At 40.1% G+C, this 23,658-nt stretch overlaps 1 protein-coding gene across 50 annotated transcripts in view; it reads right to left on the bottom strand.

The window, feature by feature from the left end:
* Positions 1 to 23,658, bottom strand: part of LOC138288307 (mucin-19) — a 1,675,551-nt gene that overhangs the window by 643,697 nt on the left and 1,008,196 nt on the right. For all 50 annotated transcript variants that reach the window (XM_069229764.1, XM_069229784.1, XM_069229763.1 and 47 more), the window contains 3 exons: positions 10,284 to 10,346; positions 8,433 to 8,495; positions 218 to 280 (listed from right to left, as the gene is read on the bottom strand). In XM_069229764.1, coding sequence (XP_069085865.1) covers positions 218 to 280; positions 8,433 to 8,495; positions 10,284 to 10,346 — 189 coding nt within the window. The remainder of the gene's footprint in view (positions 1 to 217; positions 281 to 8,432; positions 8,496 to 10,283; positions 10,347 to 23,658) is intronic.

The raw sequence follows: 23,658 nt of genomic DNA, 5'->3' as shown, positions 1-23,658 counted from the left end.
GACTAGTTGGAGGTTGTTAGCCCATTTTAAGAGACTGGAAAATATTTCTGTCTTTCAAATTTGGAATGGTAAGTTAGACAAAACATAATTTCTAACTCCAAAATTAAATATTTGCAGTCATAGAAGTGCTTTGTACATATTTTCATATAATGAAAATGAAATCAGTATGCAATGCACATTAAGAAGCAAGTATGGGGGAAATCATTTAAATACATACTTCCAGTTGTTGATGTATAGAGCGTAGTTCCAGTTGTGGTTTTAGTGGGTGGAGGTTTAGTGGCTATAGATATAGACAATGAAGGACATGTTATCAATAAGCTACACATTTTAACACTTCAATTCCAATGAAAAGATTCTGTCATACATAAAAAATCTATATATATTCTTGAATTTTCAGTGTTGTGCAAATGAATATAACTAATCATTTTTATTTATTCTTAAAAGTAAAACATTTATTAAAAGCAAGTTATTTTATCACCAAGTGAAAATCATAAATAGAAATGCAATGTAATAAGACTGGAATATATAACTCAATCAGTAACATAGCTAAAATACAAATGTTATGCATTTATAAAATAACCCCCTGATGTAAGGCAAAAGCCCCTATAAGAATATGGGCTCAGGGGTGCAGGGTATTTACCACATGTGGTAAATATTGTTACCCTACAGAGACAAATTTACCATGTGTATTAAAAAAGTATTTCTTCTAGTTTCAAAATTATATGACACATTAAAAGCTGAATCGCCTTTTAACACACTGAATTCAGTACATTATGACCTTTAGTCACCCTTTCTCCCAGTAATGTTCTGTAAGTTTGTCCTGCAGGAATCTATCAGTGGAAAATTATGAGGGTGTGATACTATAATAATTTTAGTTCCTGTGCAAACTCCTACTTCCATGGGATAACAAATGGAACCCAGCACTTGTAATTAGTACCTTATCCATCAAGTCCACATTCAAGTACATAGTTAAAACAATGAAGTATGGGGAACATGATTGCCCCAAGTAGTGAAAAGAACCGAAAATGCTATAAACGTAGAATCATTTATGATTATTGTTGGAAAATTGATTATTTGTAAGGACAGGTAAGTATGTACACTTAGCAATAGGCCACTAACCTCCAATTAGGTCCTGATAGGTCTCAATAAATTTAACCCACCTCAACACTTGGTAGCTTGGCAATGTGTAAAGCATTTACAAATTACAAAACAGTAAATAGGTAAAACACAAAGCATGATAAAAATCCAAAACCAATTTGTAGAAATAGATTATATTTTTATCTTTATAATGACACCGAAACAAATAAAAAACGGATAAAGGGAACCTGCGATATGAATTTTTAAAAATGTTTTCTAGCACTTAGAAGCAACTGGCGCTCAAAGGGTTAAACAAGGTCACACCGGAAAGGGAGAAAGTCCAGAGTTCAGGCCACCCATGAGGTAACACTGACATACTTACTTTCAGAAGTGCTTCTTGATTCAGGAAAGTGGTCCACAGCACCGGCCAGGAGTTCAGAGGCTCTGGTGTGCATCTTGGGGTCTGGGACTACAACTCCCACAATGCACATCTTCAACTTATGGAGCTGCTCCAAACAGCTCCAAATTTCTGGATCTTCTTCCCGAGGTCCTTATTGGGTCCTTGAAGTGTACACAACTTGATCCAAGGTTCCATAGTCTCTGAGTTGCTCCTTGGGAGTTAGGACTACAATTCTGAGAATTTACCTGGTCAGAATGTATAAATGACCAATGGACGCTGGTCAGCTGAGCTCTGCTTCCAGGACTTGATGCAGGGGACTCTGGGAAGCTCCTTTGTACCTGTAGGAAACAGGGAGTCCCTCCTTGAACCAGTTGAAGCCAGGCAAAGTCCTTCTTGTGGAGGAGCCCAAGTGTGCAGCTGGTGCAGTCCTTCAGAGTACAGTGTCCAGATGCAGGTCAGGGTCCAGCAGGGCAGTCCTTCTTCTTCTGACATTCTTCTTTTTGGGTATCTGGTGGGAAACTGAGGTGTGGGTGCAGGTCTGCCAGTTTTATCCCTGCTCCTGGGTGAAAAACAGGGGGGTCCTGGTTCTCCAATCAGGTGCAGGGTCCTTCCCCCTGTGATGACCACTTCCTGGGAAGTGTGGCAAAAATGGAGGTTATATCTGGTTGAGCCCACCCACTGATGTGGCTAAAAATCCTAAACACACCCCTCTCTTGCCCTCTCCTAATCTAATCAAGGGGGCACCTAATTGTCTGGGTTTGCAGGATGTGAGGGTGTTGCTGGGTAGCTCCAAATGTCCTTCCCTGCCTTTGAAGACCAGTTTGGCAGCCCTCCCCCTTCCTGCTTCTCCATCTGCTGAGGGAAGCTCTCCTCCCACAGGCACATTCCTCTGTGTTGTTCAGCCCAAGCTACTTCACACCTCATCAAGGCAGCCGGGCCAGGCTGCGAGAGGCTGGCCAATCAGAGCAAATCATTACAGGGCTGAAGTTGGCAACGTTTTATGTAGAGTTTAAAACTCTTTACTTAAACAAGTTATATGGAATCCAACAACTGGAAGTTGTGGGATTTATTATAACAATTAATTTGAGACCAAACGTATGGTACCTGTTACTTAAGGGGACTTTAAAATTTAAAATAAATTCTCCCCATTCTAGCCTATGGAGACCGTTCACTACAATGAGGGAAAACGAATGTGGCTGTTTTACCTCACCAGCGCTTATAAAACTATTTTTATAAGGTCCCTGCTTATAGTTACATGGCACCCAGCCCTTGGGGCACAAAGGGCACACCTTAGGGTGACTTATATGTAAAATTAAGGTAGTTTAAGACTTTGGATCTACTTTTAATTCCAAAGTCGAATGTGCATGTAACTTTAGTTTAAAAGCAGCCAGCAAGGCAGGCCTGCCTTTAAAATGACACTGGGCACCTCAGCAGTGCACCTATAGGGGCACTATCTATGCTGGCGTCCCTAAACCTCCATGCCCTACCACATACTAGGGACTTATAGGTAGGTTGACTTAGCCAATTATAATTAGCCTAATTTGCATACTGATTTTACACGGAACACAGGCCCTGGGACTGGTTAGCAGTACCCAGGGCACCATCAGAGTCAGGGAAACACCAGCAAAAAGTGGAAAATGGGGCCAAAAAGTTAGGGGCCTCTGCAATCAGCCCTGTTTTCTCACAATGATAACATGAACTAACATTCAGAATTTGCTACTTGAGATTTGCATTCACTGGTGTTGAATGGTTTACTTATGAATTGTGCATAAAACAAATACAAACACTCTAAAAGACATTGCAAAATCAAGAAATATTACAAGGTTATTTTTTTGTTTGCTTAATTTACTTTATACAATAAAGTTGCACATTGTGTTTACAATTAATGTAACAATGGCTGCATGCACTCTATGGTGGTCACAAAAAATGGTTGTGACCAATATAGGAATTTATGATGCAACTTATGTATCAAAAAGTCCATGGATAAAATGCTGTATGTGAGTAGATCATATTCCAGTCTACAAGATGAATATTAAATAGGAAGATTGCAAATTGTACCCCACTTCATTTGGTGGCCATCACAGTGATGGTGGCCTTCTAATGTCTGCAGATCAAAATGTATTTTATTGTCTTAAAATAAAATAAACTTTTTTCAATGCAGTCTATTTGCCTTAAAGGCTACATTACAACACTTAAAAAAGCTTACTTTTTAAAAATAATTGTTGAAGAGTTGGCAATGGTCTCCTACTGACTCTTCAACAGGGTTTTATTTACATTCATACAGTGGAGGTAGGCCTAAAGTGACTCTGTCCTTCTTGCGAAATGGGACATCTCTAAAACTCAGGAGTCGAGTCGGCGTTTTCAATGTTTTTGTAATAGATCGCACTTGAAAAATATTGATCCATCACATATAGATTTGGTTTTATAGGGGACGCCCAACATTTTACCTTTCCAAATACTAAATAGGTGGAGGTTTTAATATGGTTTGAACAGTCTGGAAAGAGTTACTGCCTTTCAAATTTGGATTGGTTAATTAGGAAAATCATTTTTGCAATTGCAGACTCAAAATTGGAGCATTTGCAGCTGGAGAAGTGCTTTGTACACATGAGTGCATATTGTTAGATCACGAAAATAAAATCAGTAGGTATTGCACATTAAGAAGCAAGTATGGGGAAATCATTGAAATACATACTTATAGTGGTTGATTTATAGACAGTAGTTCCAGTTGTGGTTTTAGTGGGTGGAGGTGAGGTGGGTGTAGAAATAATGGAAATATTATCAAAAAGCTACACGTTTTAATACTTTAATTCCAATAATAAGTGTTTGTCATGATTTTAGAATCTATGGGGGTTATTACAACTTTGGAGGAGGTGTTAATCCGTCCCAAATGTGACGGATATACCACCAGCCGTATTACGAGTTCCATAGGATACTGTATAATGGACTCGTAATACGGCTGGTGGTATATCAGTCACTTTACCGTCACTTTTGGGACAGATTAACACCTCCTCCAAAGTTGTAATAACCCCCTATACCTTTCTTGAATCTTTAGTGTTGTGCAAATGAATATAATCAATAATGTTTCATTTATTATTGCAATTAAAACATTGATAAAAGCAAGTTATTTTTATCACCAAGTGAAAATCATCAACTGACATTGTAAAAAGACAGGAATATATAACAACATGACCCAATCAGTTACACAGCTAAAATGCAAATGTTAAGCATTTGTAAAATAATCCCCAGCTGTAAGGAAACAAAGCAAAAGAGTTTGCCCTCAGGATTGTGGGGAATTTACCACATGCGGTGAATACTGTTATCATATGGAGATGGATTTCCCATGTGTGATAATAAAAAGTCCTTCTCCTAGTTTCACCATAAAAATGACACATAAAAAGCTGAATTGGTTTTTGAGACACTGAAATCTGTAGAATGTGCCATTTAAAGTGCCTTTCTCCCAATAATGATCTGCAAATCTCACCTGTTGGAATCTATCAGTGGAAAACTATCAGGGTGTGATGTTATAATAATTTTAGTTCCTGAGCAAAATCTAATTTCTGTGGGGAAGAAAATTAACCCTGCACTTGTGAATACTGCCTAATCCATCATATACACTTCAGTTACGTAGTGAAAAACAATGGAGCATAGGGAACATGATTACACCAAGAGGTGAAATTAACCTAAAATGCTATATGTGTATGATCACTTATGACAGTAATATGAACCGACATTCTGAATTTGCTTCCTGAGATTTGCATTCACTGCTATTGAATGGTTTTCTCGTGAATTGTGCATAAAACAAATACAAACACTCCAAAAGATTTAGCAAAATCAAGAAAAAACACAAAGTTCTTTGTATTTACTTTACTTTATACAATACAGTTGCACATTTTGGTTACAGTTATGTAACAATGGGTGCATGCACTAAATACAGATGACAAAAAACAGGTTGCAACCTGCATAGAAATTTATGATGCATCTTATTTTGTAATAAGTCAGCTTATAAACTTATTTATGTGAGTACATCATATTCCAATCTACCAGATCAATATTAAATAGGAAGGTTGCAAATTACACCTCACTTCTGTTGGTGGCCATAACAGTGATAGTGGCAGTCCAATGTCTGCAGAACAACATGTATGTGATTGTCTTAAAATAAAGTAAATGCTTTTTCAGTTCAGTCCTTTTTCTTTGAAGGCTTCATTGCAGCAGTTAAAAAAATATTATTTTCTAAAAATGTGTTGAAGAGTTGGCAGTGGTCTCCTACTCACTCTTCAACTCAGTTTATTTTACATTCATACAGGGAAGGAGTCCAAAAGTGACTCCATCCTTTTTGCGAATAGGGTATCGTCAAAACTCATGAGTCAGCAGTTGAATGTTTTTTTTACTAGTTTACACTTGCAAAATATTTATTTATCATATATACATTCAGTTTTTATTGGGGATGCCCCACATTTGACTTTTGCAAGTACTGAATAGGTGGAGGTTGTAATCCCATTTTAAGAGTTTAGAAACCATTACTGACTTTTAAATTTGGATTTGTAAACTAGGGAAAGCATCTTTGCATTTGCAAACTCCGAATTGGAGTATTTGCAGCCGTCTAAGTGCTTTCTACAGGAATGCATATTTTTATATCACAACAGTAAAATCAGAAGGCAATGTACATTAAGAGGCAAGTATGGGAGAATTCTGGTTGTGATTTTAGTGGGTAGAGGTGTGGTGGCTATAGAAATAGACAATGATGGAAGTATTATCAAAAAGTCACACATTTTAATACTTCAATTCCAATTATAGGAATTTGTCATGAATTTGAAATGTATATATATTCTTAAATCTTTAGTGATGTACAAATGAATGTAATTCATACATTTTTGTTTATTCTTACAATTAAAAAAGTGACAGTCAACAACAGAGATCCAATATAATGACATCGGAATATACACCAATATAACACAAGGAGCTGCACAGATATAATACAAATGCTATGTATTTGTAATATAAACCCCTGCTGTAAGGCAACAACCCTTATAAGTATTTGGGCTCAGGGTTCTGGAGTATTTACCAAATGTGGTAATTATGGTGACCCTATGGAGATGGATTTACATTGTGTGGTAAAAAAGTCCTTTTCCAGGTATCAGCATTAAAATGATACATAAAAGCTGAATTGGTTTTTAACACACTGAGGCCCTCTTTAAGAGTGTGTTTGTCTTAAGACCGCCACGGACCCAGCAGTAAAGACCGCTGCATTACAAGTAGGTCGGTTTGACTGAAGCCAAACTGCCACAATGCCGCTGTCGCACCGACGCGGCCGGCTGTGAGCTCTTCTGGACCAGCGGCAGGCCTCAGACCGCGTCCTGATTAGCAGGCAGCATACCACTAGGCGTTTTGAGGCAGTCGCCCCGGCATTAAAAGCCTGGCAGTAATGCACCAGGCAATAGGAATCCCCATTCCTGTCGCTGGCACACACCCCAACGCTTCCACATACCTCCATGCACTCCTCACCCATCCACACACTTGCAAACACCTCCCTCACCCAACTGCACATATCCATACAATCACCACCGCTCTCACACTGACATACACATAGACGCACTCACACATATCCACCCCCTCCGCAATCATTCACACCCCACACCCTCCACATTCATGCACACCCCACCTCTCTATGCACACATATATTCACACACTCCCCCTCCACATACATGCACAAATCCACCCCTTCATTCGCACACTTGCACACACACGCCCGCATCTGCACACTTGCACACACAACCCTCATCTGCATGCATGCAGACACACACCCCAATCGCATCACAAACACACACTAAGATACCCCCGTTTGCAACCATACATGCACTCAGACGCCCCTATTTGCACACATACATGCACTCAGACAGATACCCCCACCCCTCTGCATACACACACACACACATACTCGCACTCTGACACATCTCCCTCCCCTCTGCTTCCATTTGGACACATACACCATCCACGCACACATGCACGCACACACGCACACCCATTCTGCCACACATACATGCACACACCAAACACATACACCCACCACCCCCCTTTCAATAGGTCCACTTACCTGTTTCAGTGAGATGGTTGTCCGGGAGGGGATAGGTCCTGGTGTCTCCAACCACCAATATCACACGGCGGTACAGGACACCACTGCGCCATATTACGTTTCATAATATGGAGCATAGTCCTGTTGCCTTGGCAGTGCTGTCGGTGGAACCGCCTCTCTTCCTCCGTTGGCCAGGCCAGCGGGGTCGGATTTCCACCCGTAAATCTGCGGAACTCCAAAGCTCATAATATGGCGGTCTTTGGACCATCAACACAGGCAGTCTGTTGGCAGCAGCAGCTTCGGCGGTCTTGCAAAAACACCACCGAAGTTGTAAAGAGGGCCTGAATTCTGTATACTTTACCCTTTAGTGGGCAGTTCTTCCAATAATGCTATGCTAGTTTGACCTGCTGGAATCTATCAGGATGTGATAATATAATAATTGTAGTTCCTATGCAAATTCCTATTTTTGTAGGGGAAAAAATAACTATGCACTTGTACTTTGTGCCTAATCCATCAAATACACTTCAAGTACATAGTTAAAAACAGTGAGGTATAGGGGGCATGGTTACAGCAAGTGGTAACCCAAACTACTATATGTGTAGAATCACTTGAAAAATATTGATCCATCACAAATAGATTCAGTTTTTATAGGGGATGGCCAACATTTGACCTTTCCAAATACTAAATAGGCAAAATTGTAATCCCACTGTAAGAGTCTTGAAAAGATCACTGACTTCCAAATGTATTTGCAGACTCTGAAATGGAGTATTTGCACCCATCGAAGTGCTTTGTACATATGAGTACATATTTTCATAACATGAAAATAAAATCAGTGGGCAATGCACATTAAGAAGCAAGTATGGGGGAAATCATTGAAATACATACTTTCAGTGGTTGTTGTAGAGACCATAGTTCCAGTTGTGGTTTTAGTGGGTGGAGGTTTGGTGGCTATAGAAATAGACAATGATGGCAGTATTATCAAAAAGCTACACATTTTAATACTTCAATTCCACTTATAAGTATTTGTCATACATTTAGAATCTATATACATTCCTGAATCTTTAGTGTTGTGCAAATGAATCTAATCAATCCATTTTCATCTATTCTTACAATTAAAACATGTATTAAAAGCAAGTTATTTTTTTTAATACCAAGTGAAAATCATCAAAAGAGAACCAATGTAATAAGACAAGAATATACGCCAACACACCCCAGTCAGTTACACAGCTAAAATGCAAATGGTATGCATTTGTAAAATAAACCCCCTGCTGTAAGGCAACAACCCATATAGGAATTTGGGCTCAGGACTGAGGGGTATTTACCACATGTGGTTATTATCGTTACCCTATGGAGATGCATTTACCACGTATGGCACAACAAAAGTTATTCTCCTAATTTCAACATTAAAATGACACATAAAAAGCTAAATTGGTTTTTAACACACTGGATACTGTACATTTTGCTCTTGGGTGGGTCTTTCACCCAATACTGCTCTACAGGTTTAACCTGCTGGAATCTATCAGTGGAAAACTATCACGGTGTGATACCATAATAACTTTAGTTTCTATGCAAAATTCTCTTTCCATGGGGGACAAAATAACCCTGCACTTGTAATTTGTGCCTAATCCATCATATACACTTCAAGTACGTAGATAAAAACTATGAAGTATTGGGAACATGACTATACCAAGTGGTGAAATTAACCCAAAATGGTATATGTATAGAATCATTTACAACAATAATTGAAATAACCTTCTGAATATGTTTCTTGAGACTTGCATTCACTGCTATTGTATGGTTTTCTCATGAAGTGTGCATAAAGCAAATACAGACACTCCAAAAGATTTTGCAAAATCAAGAAATAGCACAAAGTTATTTGTATTTACTTTACTTCACTTTATACAATGTAGTTGCATATTTTGTTTACAATTATGTAGCAATGGCTGCATGTACTAAATGCCAGTCACAAAAAGCTGGTTCCGACCAGCAGAGAAACTTATCATGCAACTTATGTAGTAAATAAGTCAGTTTATATAATTCTGAATGTGAGTAGATCATATTCCAGTCTACCAGATGAGTATTAAATATGAAAATTGCAAATTGCACCTCACTTCAGTTAGTGGCAATCACAGTGATGGTGGTCTTCTAATGTCTGCAGCTCAACATGTATATGATTGTCTTAAAATAAAGTAAACTTCTTTCAATGCAGTCCATTTTCCTTAACGACTACATTGCAGCACTTAGAAAAAAAGTTTACTGTTTAAAAAACCTGTTGGAAAGTTGGCAGTGGTCTCCTACGCGCTCTTTAGCACATTTTCTTTAATCTCACACAGTGGAAGGAGTCCCAAAGTGTCTCTGACCGATATGCAAATGGGATATCACCAAAACACCGGAGTCAGCATTTCCAATGTTTTTTGACCAGACTTCACTTGCAAAATATTGATCCGTCACATATAGATTCCTTTTTATAGGGGATGCCCAACATTTGACCTTTCAAAAGACTGAATAGGTGGCGGCTGTTAACCCATTTTAAGAGCCTGGAAGAGATTACTGACTTGCAAATTTGGATTGGTAAAATAAGAAAATAATCTTTTCATTTGCAGACTCCAAATTGGAGTATTTGCAGCCGTCGAAGTGCTTGGTATATATGAGCGCATATTTTTATATCATGTAAATAAAATCAGAAGACAATGCACATTAAGAAGCAAGTATGGGGGAAATCATTGAAATACATACTTCTAGTTGTCGATGTATAGACTGTTGTTCTGGTTGTGGTTTTAGTGGGTGGAGGTGTGGTGGCTATAGAAATAGACAACAATGGAAATATTATTAAAAAAACTACACGTTTTAATACTTCAATTCAATTATGAGTACTTTTTGTGAATTTAGAATCTATTCTTGAAACTTTGCATATAAATTAATGCAATTAATACATCTTCATTTATTCTTACAATTAAACATTTACTATAATTAAGTTATTTTTATCACCAAGTGAAAATTATCAACAGAGATATAGGCTCTCATTATAAAATGGGTGGTATTGACCGCCTACCGCCTCGGCAACGGCTGCCAAAACACTGTTACCTCGGCTACCTACCATCTGCCATATTATTACCCCAGCCGGAATTCCGCCAGAAGGATGTTGGAATTCTGGCTGCGTCATGGTGGGGTACGGTGGTAAGGTGGTGCTGCTGCCAGCAGCAGCGCCACACCAGTAGACCACTGCAGACCGTATCATGACACATGATACGGCCTGGCAGTGTTCTGTTGGCAGACGCTGCTGCTGGCAGCAGCACCCCGTCCCGTCTCCTGCCGGAGGACCCCCTCACATAAGGTAAGTCGGGTGCTCCAACAGGGGAGGGGGTGGGGGGGTGTTGTGTGTGAGTGGGGGCTGTGGGTGTATGTTTGTGTGTGCATGCATGTGGGTGTGTGGCGTGTGGAATGTGTGTGTGTGTGCATGCATGGTTGTGAGTGTGTGTGTTGTATGAATTAGTGGGTGCTTGTATGTATGTGTGTGTGGATGTGTGTGTGAATGGGTGTATGCATGCATGGGTGAATGTGGGTATGAGTGTGTGAATGCATGTGTATGATGGTGCGTGAATGTGTGTGAATGTTGTGGGGGGGTCTGGAGTGGGATGGGGAGGGTGGGGGAAGACTCTAGGGAGGTGGGTGGGGGGCTAGAGAGACCACTATCAGTGACTGGTAAGGGATTCCCTGTCACTGATAGTGCCTACTGCCATGGTTTTTGTGGTAGTAAGGAAGCCACGAAAACCATGGAGATAGGCGGGGTCATAATCCTGCAGGTGGGACAGTGGTGGCCGCCTGTCTGGAGACTGAAGTCTGTTATCACCCTGGCGGACAGAGTGGTAAAGCCAAACCACCAATGTCATATTTTGAGGTAGAGTACCACCAGCCTGTTGCCAGTACTCTTCTCCAAAATACCGCCGCCCGCCAGGATCATAATGAGGGCTATAATGTAATAAGGCAGGGATATATAACAATATATTCCAATCAGTTACACATCTAAAATGCAAATGTTGTGCCTTTGTAAAATAACCCCTCTGCCGTAAGGCAACAATACTTAGGATTGTGGGATATTTATCACATGTGGTAAATATGGTTACAGCCATGGAGATGAATTTACCATGTGTGGTAAAAACAAAGTTCTTCTCCTAGTTTGAACACTAAAATGACGCATAAAAAGCTGAATTGATTTTTAACACACTAAGGGCCTCATTAGGAGTTTAGCGGAGGGGATTACTCCATCACAAACGTGACGGATATCCCGTTCGTCATTTTACATGTTAGATAGGATATAATGGAACATGCGATACGGCAGGCGGGATATTCGTCACATTTGGGATGGAGTAATCTCCTCCACCAAAACTCGTAGTGAGGCTATAAATTCTGTACATTTTGCCCTTTAGTGGGCCTTTCTCCCAATAAAGTTCTACAAGTTTGACATGCTGGAATCTATCAGCGAGTAATACTATAATCATTTTAGTTACTGTGTAACCTTCTACTTCCGCAGGAAAAACAATAAAACCATGAACGTGTAATCCATCAGAGATACTTCAAGTACGTATCTAAAAATAATGAAGTATGGGGAACACAATTTCACTGAGTGGTGAAATTAACCCAAAATTCTATATAGGTAGAATAATTTATGACAATAACATGGACTGACATCCTGAATTTGCTTCTTGAGACTTGACATCACTTGTATTGAATGCTGTTCTTATTAATTGTGCAAAAACCAAATATAAACACTGGAAAATCAAGAAATAGCTAAATGTTATTTGTATTTACTTTACTTTATACAATATAATTACAATGCAGAACTACATATCTGTAAATGTCTTAAAATAAAAGTAAGCTATTTTCAGTACAGCCCATTTTCCTTAAAGGACACAGAGCAGCACTAAACAAGTTAATTATTATACAATTTATTGAAGAGTAGGCAGTAGTCTCCTACAGACTCTTCAACACATTTTTTTTAATTCCTACACTGGAAGGAGTCCCAAAGTGACTCCATCCTTTTTATGAACGGGGTATAACCAAAACTCAGGAGTCAGGAATTTACAATGTTTTTGACTAGGTTACAGTCACAAAATATTACTCCACAACATAGCAATTTGGTTGTTACAAAGGATGCCTAATATTTAACCTTTCAAAATACTGAAAATAAAGAGGCTTTAATCCGATTTTAGGAGTCTGAAAAAGATTACTGACTTCCAATTTTGGACTGGTACATTAGCAAAAGCATTTTTGCATTTCCAAACTCTGACTTGGAGTGCTTGGAGCTGTAAAAGTGCTTTGTACATGTGTGTGCATATTTTCATATCATGAAAAGAAAATCAGTAAGTAATGCACTTTAAGAAAAGGCATGGGGGAACCACTGAAATGCCTACTTCCTGCTGTGGTTTCAGTGGGTGGAGGTATGGTAGCTATAGAAATAGACAATGATGGAAATATTGTCAAAAAGCTGCAATTTTAATACTTCAAAGCAACTTAGAAGTATTTGCAATACATTTCAAATTCATATATACTTTAATATTTATCATTGTGCAAATAAATGTAATCAATATATTTTCATTTATTTTTGTAGTGAATGTTTTTTTTAATCAAGTCATTTTAACACCAAATCAAAATCATCATATAAAACAGAAATAAAATGTGATAAGGCAACCAAATATAGGAATATATCACAGTCAGTTACATTGCTAAAATGCAACTATTATGCATGTCTAAATTAACCATCCACATTAAGGCAACAAACCTTATAAAAATTTGGACTCAGGATTCTGTGGTATTTAAAACAGGCAGTAAATGCCCTTCTCCTAGGCGATGACATTACCATTCCAACATGGAACTGACATAGAAAGCATAATTGTTTTTTAACTTACTGAATTACACACATTTTGTCCTTTAGTGGCCCTTTATCCCATTTAAGTGTTGCATGTTTGACCTGCTGGAATATATCAGTGGAAAAAATATGAGGGTTTAATACTGTTGTAATTCTGCTTCCTTTGAAAACTCCTGTTTCCACAGGGAACATAATTTAACCCTGAACATCTAATGAGTGCCTAATCATCAGATGCACTTCAAGTATGTTTTTAAAAACAATTAAGTATCTGGAACATGACTACATGGAGGGGTGAAAATAGCACAAAATCATGCATATGTGGAATCATTTGTAACTGTTGCAAAAAGACCAAGTGATGGACGGAATGCTGAACAATGTCAAACATTCACCCCCAGTACAGAGATCTGGGCCTAAATCCATAGTTTTTTTGCTGCCCATGCCATTCCAGTTTGGACCCAGTCATACGCAAATCAGTCTTGACCCTGTTCCCCATGGGAACAGTCCAGCCCGAACTGCCAGGCCAGGTCTTCCCTGGACTGGAAACAAGCATCCTGGGACCGGTCTCAGGGTTTCACCCCTCATCAGCCAGGCTAGCTTGAATCCAGTGGCATGGGAAGCATGGGACCCACGTCTGGGCATACCCTTCCCACTTAGGGCGACAAATGCAAAAAGAACAAGTGATGGACGGAATGCTGAACAATGTCAACCATTCACCCCCAGTACAGAGATCTGGGCCTAAATCCATCGTTTTTTTTCTGCCCATGCCATTCCAGTTTGGACCCAACCCAAAGGCTATAAAGGGATTGTAATACAGCAGACCGGATACCCGTCACATTTGTGATTGAGTAACCCCCTATTCCAAACTTTAAATCAGGCCCATGTCCTTGTATTGACTTTCTGCAATGTATTTGCATAATTATGCAACAATGGACAGCATGCACTAAATTTAGTAAGAGATCTGAACATAAAATTCTGATCTTAAATGGATCATATAGAGGAAGTTTGCTAATTCTGACTCGCTGCAATTGGTGAACAAGTGTTTTTTTTTTATTGTATGCGGCCCACTTTCCCTCAAAGCTAAAATGCAGCTTTTGAAAAAACTTGTGTGTTTTTTTCTAAAAAGGGGACTATTGCCTACTCTTCAGTAATCTTTTTGGTTTATATTCACAAAGGGAAATCAGTTCCACTGTGATTCCTTCATTTTTTTCAATTGTCGTATCATCCAAAGTCAGGAGTAAGTCTTTTGTGACTGTAATACAATGGCAAAATATTGATAAATTACATATCAATTTAATTGTTTTAAGGGATACCCACAACTTGACCCTTTCAAATAATGAAGATGGGTAGGTTGTAATCTGTAAATGTTTATGGATTCCAAAGATTGGATTGGTACATTAGAAAAAACATTTTTGCATTTACAAGCCCTGAAGCAGTGTGTCTGTAGTGGTAAAATGCTTTATCTTGATATTATGAAAACAACAGAAAACAATGCACATTAAAAACATGCATAAAGGGAAATCGTTAGAATTCATTATAATACAAACTTCCAGTAGTTGATTTACAGAGTGTAGTGTGTATTGTGGTTTTAGTGGGTGGAGGTGGGGGTGGCAATCGAAATACAAAATGACAGAAACATTATCAAAAGCTGAGTGTTTTAATATTTCAAATGCACTTCTAACTATTTTTCAAAACATTTTGAATGTGCTAGTTTTTTGACTCTTTACTGTTCTGCAAAGGAATATAAGAAATCAACTTTATTTCTGTTATGAAAACACATATAGAAAAATATATTTGCGTCATTGAGTCAGTGGGTGAAAATTATTATAAAAAACAGAAATAAAATGTTACAGGACAAACATATTTGACATAATTGTTCAACCAGTTACATATCTAAAAAGAAAATGTTATGGATTTATAAAATAACCCTCCACTTAATGGGAGGTTGCAATCCTTATTCCAAGTTCTGATCAGTGTTATAGGGTATTTACCACATGTAGGGTGATATATTTGCCATGCATGATAAATAACTCATACTGTTAGATTTCAATAGGAAAATGAGACTTAGAATGATGAATTGGTTTTAACACATTTAATTCAGCATATTTTCTCCTTTAGCAGAAATTTCCAACAATACAATTTGGCACGTTTGAACTGTTGGCAAACTATGACAATGTGATAGTGTAACAATTTTGATTCCTGTGCAAAATCTTTCTTTCAGAGGGAACAAAATGTAACCCCGAACTTGTAATGAGGTCCTGATCTGTCATATGAACTTCAGGTATGTATTTAAAAACAAAGACGTATATGGAACATGATTGCACCCAGTGGTGAAATTAACCCAAAATGTATATCAATCAATCAATCGATCCATCATCAATCAATCAGGCTTTGTAAAACGTAGCTAATCACCTGTGAAAGTATCTAGGTGCTGAGAGCGATACTGCTTCCGGGGGGTTCAGTTGAACAGCCAGGTCTTGAGTCTTTCTCTGAATTCCTGAAGAGAGGTTGAGGTCCTGAGGCACAGGGGGAGGTTGTTCCAGAACTTTGTATTGAGGTGGGAGAAGAAGCGTCATCTGCTGTTGTATCTACATATGTAGGTGTGTGTGCGTGGGTGAGGAAGGTGGAGCACAGGAGCCTGAAGGGCTGTTGTAAGTTCACGCAGTGGTTGATCTAAGCTGGTCCAGGGTTGTTTAGGGCTTTGTAGGTGTAGATCAGAATCTTGAATTGCCATCTCTTCTTAATGGGGAGCCTGCAGAGTTTCGTGAGGTGGGGAGTGAGGTTGAGGATGAGTCTTGTCACTGAGTTCTGTATGGTCTGCAGTCTCTTCAGAAGGTGCGTGGACATCCCTAATAATAGTGCATTTTCGTAGTCCAGCTGGATGGTGATGAGGGCTTGAGAGACAGTTCATCTGGTGTTGACACAGAGCCATTTGAAGAGCTTACAGAGCATGCAAAGAGGGAGGAAGCAGGCAGAGGAAAGTGCGTTGATCTGATTCTTCATGGTAAACTTGTTGTCTAGGATAATGACAAGGTTTTGGACATGGTCTGTCGGCATCAGAGAAGGTCCTAATTTGGAAGGCCACCATGTTTTCTTCCACAGGAGGTGCAGTTCCCAAACATCAGCACTTCAGTTTTGTTGGTGTTGAGTTTTAGGCAATTGTACTTCATCCAGTCTACAATGCTCATTATGCTCCTGTGGAAGTTGGTTCTTGAGATGAATGGGTCTTCTGATAGCAAGAGGATGAGCTGAGTGTCGTCTGTATAGGATATGATGTTTAGTCCATGGGTTCTGATGATGTTGGACAAGGGGTCATGTAGGTATTGAACAGTGAGGGGAAGATGACCTCTGCATGTTTGTAGTCTTTGCGGAAGTTGGCCAAGGTGATTAATGCATTAATGATGGTGGTGAGTTCCTTGCTGATAACCTCACTCCCAAGGTTGAACATGTGCTGAAAGGAGAGGGCCGTATTGGTCGGTGGGAGCTTCAGCGTGGACAGATTTCATGAGGGTAGTGGAATCCTGTGTCATGAACTGGTCCCAGGCGTGAAGTAGGTGGTCTAGGTTTGCATCAGCAGGTGCAAGGTGGCTGAGGGTGTTGGAGGCAGTAGATTGGGGTTGAAAGTTTTAGTAGATGGTAGAGATCTTGTCATAGATGAAGTCTGCCAAGGTATTATGTTCCTGGGAAGGGGTAATAATGTCATTGGTGGTTGGAGAACTCCGTGACAATGTTCAAGAGCTATTTGCTGTGGTTAGCACTGGCTTTGATGGGGTCGGCTAGGAAGCTTCTTTTTGTCTTTTTGGAGTAGGTGATATTGGTTGAAGGATATCTTGGTGGTGGCTCTGTCTGTTGGCTCCTTGCTGGTGTGGCATTTCTTTTCTAGTCATTTGCAGTTGCTTTTCATGGTTTGCAATTTCATGAGGTAGCAGTTGGCCGGCTTGGTGGACCACTTGGGTTTGGTAGATTTGACAGTGGCGACTCTGTTGGTGCAATCAGTGATCCAGCTGAGGCAATTCTTGATGGCCTGTTCTAGATTGGCTGAGGTGTCAGGGTGGGATATGATGAGAGCAGTGGTCCACTGGCTCTCTGATACTTTTTTCCAGCTTTGGTGTGATGTCCTGGGAGGCTTTGTGGTAGTGCCTGGGTATCCTGTGATGGGAAAGTAGATAATGGTATGGCCTGTCCAGGTAACCTCTGTAACATGGTTGTACTGGACTCTGTCACTGCCATAAAGATGGGATTAAGCATGTGTCCTGCATACTTTGCAGAGTCGGTGGTTAGTTGGGTGAGGCCGATGTTGGTCATGCTTTACAAGAGATTTGCGGTGTTAGTGTTGTTGAGGTCGTCAAGGTGAAAATTGAGGTCTGAGAAGAAGAAGTAAAGTTTGGAGTCAATGGTGAGTGGGGTGATGAATTTGGGTATAGTGTTGCTGAAACTGGGGTGTGGTGCAGTGGGTGTGTATGCGACGGTGTCTCTGATTGTGGTTTTGAACTCCAGGAGGAGTTGAAGGTCATCAAGGTGAAAATTGAGGTCTGAGAGGAAGAAGTACAGTTTGGTGTCAATGGCGAGTGTGGTGATGAATCTGGGTATAGTGTCACTGAAACTGGGGTGTGGTCCAGAAGGTGAGTATGTGACACTGTCTCTGATTGTGGTTTTGAACTCCGGTGGAGCTGAAGGTTGTCAAGGTGAAAATTGATGTCTGAGAGGAAGAAGTACAGTTTGGAGTCAATGGCGAGTGGGTTGATGAATTTGGGTATAGTGTCGCTGAAACTGGGGCGTGGTCCAGGTGGTGTGTATGCAACAGTGTCTCTGATTGTGGTTTTGGACTTCAGTAGGAGCTGAAAGTTGAGGCATTCCGTGATCGGGGTAGTGTTGTCTGTGGGGCAGTGGATAGTTTCTTTGTGGATGATGACAATTCCACGTCCGTGTTTGTTGAGGCCATCTCGGTGAGCTAACTTGTATCTGCTGGGGGTTGCTGAGGCAATGTAGAGCGCAGAAGCAGGGTTGAGCCAGGTCTAGGTGAGGAAGATGAAGTCAGGTCTGAGGGAGGTGATGGTGTCACCGATCTCAGTGGTGTGCTTACAGAGTGATTTGGTATTGAGCAGGAGACAGTCATGACCGGCGTGGTAGTGGTGGTCATTGTGAGTGTGAGCGCCCTATGTTGCAGGAGAAGAGACAGTTCTGGCAGGAAAAAAGTCCTACTGCTGTTCATGGAGAGGTGAGGCAACAGTTTTTCATCCAGCATCTGGGATCCAGGGCTGTGAGATTTGTGGCAAGGTATCTGTGGGTGGTGGGAGATCCAGAGTTCCTTGCACTGGGTGAGGTCCTGGTGTGGGCGGGCACAGAAGGACTTGCCTTCGGTGCGCCGGTGGGCACCCACTGTACATATCTGCTAACGTGTAGAATTACCTATGGCAATAACATGAACTGACATCCTAAATTTGCTTCTTTAGACTTCACTTCCCTGCTATTGAATAGATGTCTTGTGAATTGTGTGTGGAGCAAATACAAACACTTTACAAGATAATGCAGAATCACTTTACTTTATACAATATAATTGCACATTTTGTTTTCAATTATGTAACAATGGTCCCTTGCATTACATTCCTCTTACAAAACAATAGTTGCAACAAGCATAGAAAAGTATGAACCAACCTATTCAGTAATAAGTTGATTCATAAAATTCTGTCTGTGACTGGATCATATTCCAGTCTACCAGATGAATATTCAAAACGAAGTTTACTATTTGTAACCCACTTCAATTGGTGGCCATTACAGTGATGATGGCCTCCTAATGTCAACAGACCAACAGGTCTGTGATTTTCTTTAAAAAACTTTTTTTCTATGTACACCATTTCCTTAAAGTATACAGTGCAGCACTTTAAAAAGTTGACTTTTTAAGTTTGTTGAAGAGAAGGCAGGCATCCCATGCCTACTCTTCAATACAGTTTATTTTAAACTCAAAAAGAGGAATGAGTCCGAAAAGTGACTCCTTTTTGCAAATGGCATACCACCCAGACTCAGGAGTAAGTAATTTTCAATATTGTTTTAGTAGATTATACTTGCATAATATTTATCCATCATATATTGATTTATTTTTAATAGGGATGCCCAACATTTGACCTTTCAAAATACTGAGTAGGTGGTGGTTGTAATCCCATTGTAAGAGTCTGCAAAACTTTACCGACTTCTAAATTTGGATTGGTAAATTAGGAAAAGCATCTTTGCACTTGTAATCTTCAAACTAGAGTATTTGCAGCTGTAAAAGTGCTTTGTACATGTGGGTGCACGTTTTCATATTATGATGATAAGATCAGCAAGCAATATACAATAAGAAGGAAACTCAGGGGAAGTATTAAAATACATACTTCTAGTGGTTGATGTAAAGACCGTATTGCTTGTTGTGGTTTTAGTGGGTGGAGATGTGGTGGCTATAGAAACAGACAATGATGGAAATATTTTCATAATGCCACATGTTTTAATATTTCAAACTCACTTATAAGTATATTTGAAACTAAGATATTCTTGAATCTTTAGTGTTGTGGAAAGGGATGTAATCAATACATGTTCATTTATTTTTTAAGTGAAAACATTTCTTAGAATCAGCTTCTATTTAACACCTCGTGAAAACTGTGATATGAAACATCAATACAAGGTATTAGGACATATATAGATGGCAATATATCACAATCAGTTACATAGCTAAAAAGCAGCTATTATGCATGTTTAAACCAACCCTACACTTTATGTAAGGTAACAACCCTATTTACAATTTAGGATCAATATTGTGGGGTATTTACCACATGTGGTAATTATCATTAACATAGGGTGATATCTTTACCATGAGTGGTAAATAACTCCTACTCCTAGTTTTCAACATGGAAATGAGACATGAAAAGCTGAATAGGTTTTTTAACACACTGAATTCCACACATTTGTCCTTTATTGGGCTCTTCTACGAATGGAATTCTGCAAGTTTGACCTTTTGTAATCTATCAGTGGAAAACTATTTGTGACTCCTGACCCCTATCATAGACAATCATCATGTCCTCCTCCTCTTCTAGTTGATGGCAATCACGAATATGAAGTTCAGGAGACCTGTGACTCACGCTTTTTTCGGAACTGTCTCCAGTTCTTGATCCATTGGAAGGGTTATAACCTTAGTGATTGTTCTTGGGAAGATGTCTTTTGAGTTCATGCTCCCCGCTTGATCCCACATTTTTTTCTTCTACTTCCAGATAAGACCGGGGCTTTGTGGGGGCCTACTGTGACGCCACGGGAACCCACGGCGTCTTCTTTGCGGGCTGCGGCTGGATCGGTGGTCTGCATTCCGGGCAGGCGGTCCACGTTCTGGGTGGCCGGTGCTGCCGCAGTCCATTTTCTCAGTCACTACGTGGCCCAAACTTGGGTTCTGGGCCACACCACATTCATTGGTGGCCCCCTTAATTCCCCATTCCATACACTTACCTGTGATTCAGGAACACTCCTCTTTCTTCTTTCTTCTTTTTCTTCTTTTCTTCTTGAAGCCATATTGTCTTACTCCCAGATGTCTGTGGTTTCCCTGCCTGCATTGCTTTCTTCTTTTTTTGACATGGCGTTTCTTATGTTTCTCCTTATGACATATTCCCAGTCAAAGATGGCGTCATAAGTTCTTCCTGTTTTTAGTTATATAAAGTACAGAATGCCTTCCTTTCCTTGCAGTGCAAACACTTCCGTCTTGGTGGTGATCCTCGCTCCTGTTCAAATTTTTTGGGAACTCTTCTTCCTCGATTCCAGCTGTTCTATGATTCCTGTTTCCGACTTTCTGCTGATTCTCTTTTTTCCTCATTTCAGAAGTTCCAGTGGTTTGAGGTTTTTTGACATTTGATGGGTTGTTCCTCTGGTACTCTTTCTGGAGGTTACAGCCCTCTTTGGCATTATCTAGTTGGGAGCACTGTGGCTATTGGAAGGGGTCGCCCATATCTTGGCCAGTACTGAACAAGCAAGTAGTGAGGTGATATTCCAGGTTTTGCAGACCATATCGGTAAGAGACGTGCAAATCGTGAAGCATTGAGGTGTGATACTATAATAATTTTGCTTCCTCTACAAATCCCTGTTTAAGATCAACTTGTAATGAGTGCCTAATCAATCCTATGCATTTCAAGTATATTTTTAAAAATAATTAGGTATATGAGACATGATTTCAAAAAGTGGTAGAATTAGCACAAATGCTATATGTGTAGAATGATTTGTAACAGTAACATGAACCGCTGCCTTGAATTTGTTTCCGGATACTTCAGTTTATTGCCATTGAATGATTGTCTAATTAACTGTGCATGCAAAAATACAAACACTCCAAAAGATTTAGCAAAATCAAAATAACAGGATTAAGGGCCGCATTAGGAGTTTGGCGGACACTTTGCGCTGTTCACCAAACTTTTGCTGGGGATATTGCCGCCTCACTGGCTACCTCCCACTGGCCTAAAAGGAAGCAGGCTACAGCATTGTTTTTGGCTCGTAAACGAGCCAGCGGCAATGCCGTAGCCAGGAGGGTGCACCAGCATCCTCGCAATGTTCACCCTCTGCAAAACAGACAGTGGACATTGCGATGTTGGTGGGCACGGGGCCCACTACACTGCCCATGCCAACTGCATAGGCAGTGCAGGGTTTCCTCTGTGGCCCTCTGCACCTGTTCTCCACCAGCCTTTTCATGGCGTTGTTACCATCATGAAAAGACTGGTGGAAACTAAGGTCGTAATCCACTGGGTAGCCCTGCATGCATTGCTGCCCTGGCAGATTAGGATCTCCACTACTGCCAGACCACCGGGATCCAATATCCTGATGGAGCTGGTGGTTCCCTGTTGGTCGGACTGCCAGGGTTGTTATGTGCTGGTTAGAACACTGCATTGAAGGTGGGTCACCCTGCCACTGCAAGTTTGGCAGTCATAAGACCGCCACACTCGTAATGAGGCCCTAAGGTTTGTATTTGCTTTACTTCACTGTATACAATGTAATTGTTACCTTTATGTTCAATTATGTAACGAAGGACCACATGTACTAAATACGGGTCACAAAAAATGGTTGTGACCAGTAAAAAATGGTACTATTCAATTTACATAGTAAGAGAACTGTTCATACAATTCTCAAATGAATTCGATCATAATCTGGCCTACTTGTTAAATATTAAAGAGGAAGTTTGCAATCTGCAACTCGCTCTAATTTGTGGCTAAGTGTCAGGAGACCAATAAAGGTTGCTGATGTACTGGTATCTAGCAATAAGGACCTTGTAAGGGTACCCTATGTAAAGAAATGTGTTCGCAGAGCAGGGAGTGTGATTAAGGACCCTGTAGATAGACAAAGGACCAGATTTAGAACTCGAAGTGTGGGTTACTCTGTCACAATGGCGACAGATATCCCAGTCGCCAAAATCTAAATACCATAGGACATAATGGGATTTAGATATCAGCTGACGGAATATTTGTCACTATTATGGTGGAGTAGCCCATCTGCTGAGTTGTAAATACCGCCCAGTGTCAATGCCAGATAATGTGTTATGGATGGTAAATAATTTGTTCCCCTCATAGAGACTTCAAGCCACAGATTTCTTACCTTAGAATAAATACCAAAACAATAACTCCTCAGGAGTGAGTCTAAGAGAAAATTAGACCAAAAGGTCCTATAGGACTGAGCAGGAAAAATACCTATCAATATGAACCTGACGCAGTAGTGCTTAGAAAACATGTGCAAATACAAATATCCAGGAAGGGGTCTCCAGGAGCAGATGCAGTAGTGACAACCTTTGCGCTGGTGGAACAAACTTGAAAGTTGTCAGAGGGTTGCTTCTTGCCCAACAAGTAGCATTGTAATGCAGAACACAGTCCATCAAAAGATTGTCAATTTCTGCACAGCTTTTCTGTTAGATCTGCCTGCCTTCAGATGAGCTTCTCCCAAAATGTCTGCCTTCGCCCTCCTTTTCTGCTGAATTTGTTTTTGTTGGCTTTAGGACTCTGTATGCTTTACCATAGTTAACCAGTGCCAAAGTGTTTGTGCTCACTCCCTAAAACACTGTAAAATTGGCTTACACTTGATTGGGATATTTACTTTATGTATAAGCCTCTAGTAAAGTGATTTACTATTTACTCAGGCCTGTAAATAAACTGCTACAAGTCGGCCTGCAACACTTATTGTATATCTACTCAAGTAGCCCCTTAAAACTGTCCTGGGTCTGCCATTGCAGCTTGAGTACAGTTTTAAACTGAAAATTCTACT

The sequence above is a fragment of the Pleurodeles waltl genome, chromosome 4_1 (genome assembly GCF_031143425.1).
Source record: "Pleurodeles waltl isolate 20211129_DDA chromosome 4_1, aPleWal1.hap1.20221129, whole genome shotgun sequence".
NCBI classification, from domain to species: domain Eukaryota; kingdom Metazoa; phylum Chordata; class Amphibia; order Caudata; family Salamandridae; genus Pleurodeles; species Pleurodeles waltl.
This window is presented reverse-complemented; position numbering and strand designations above follow the sequence as displayed.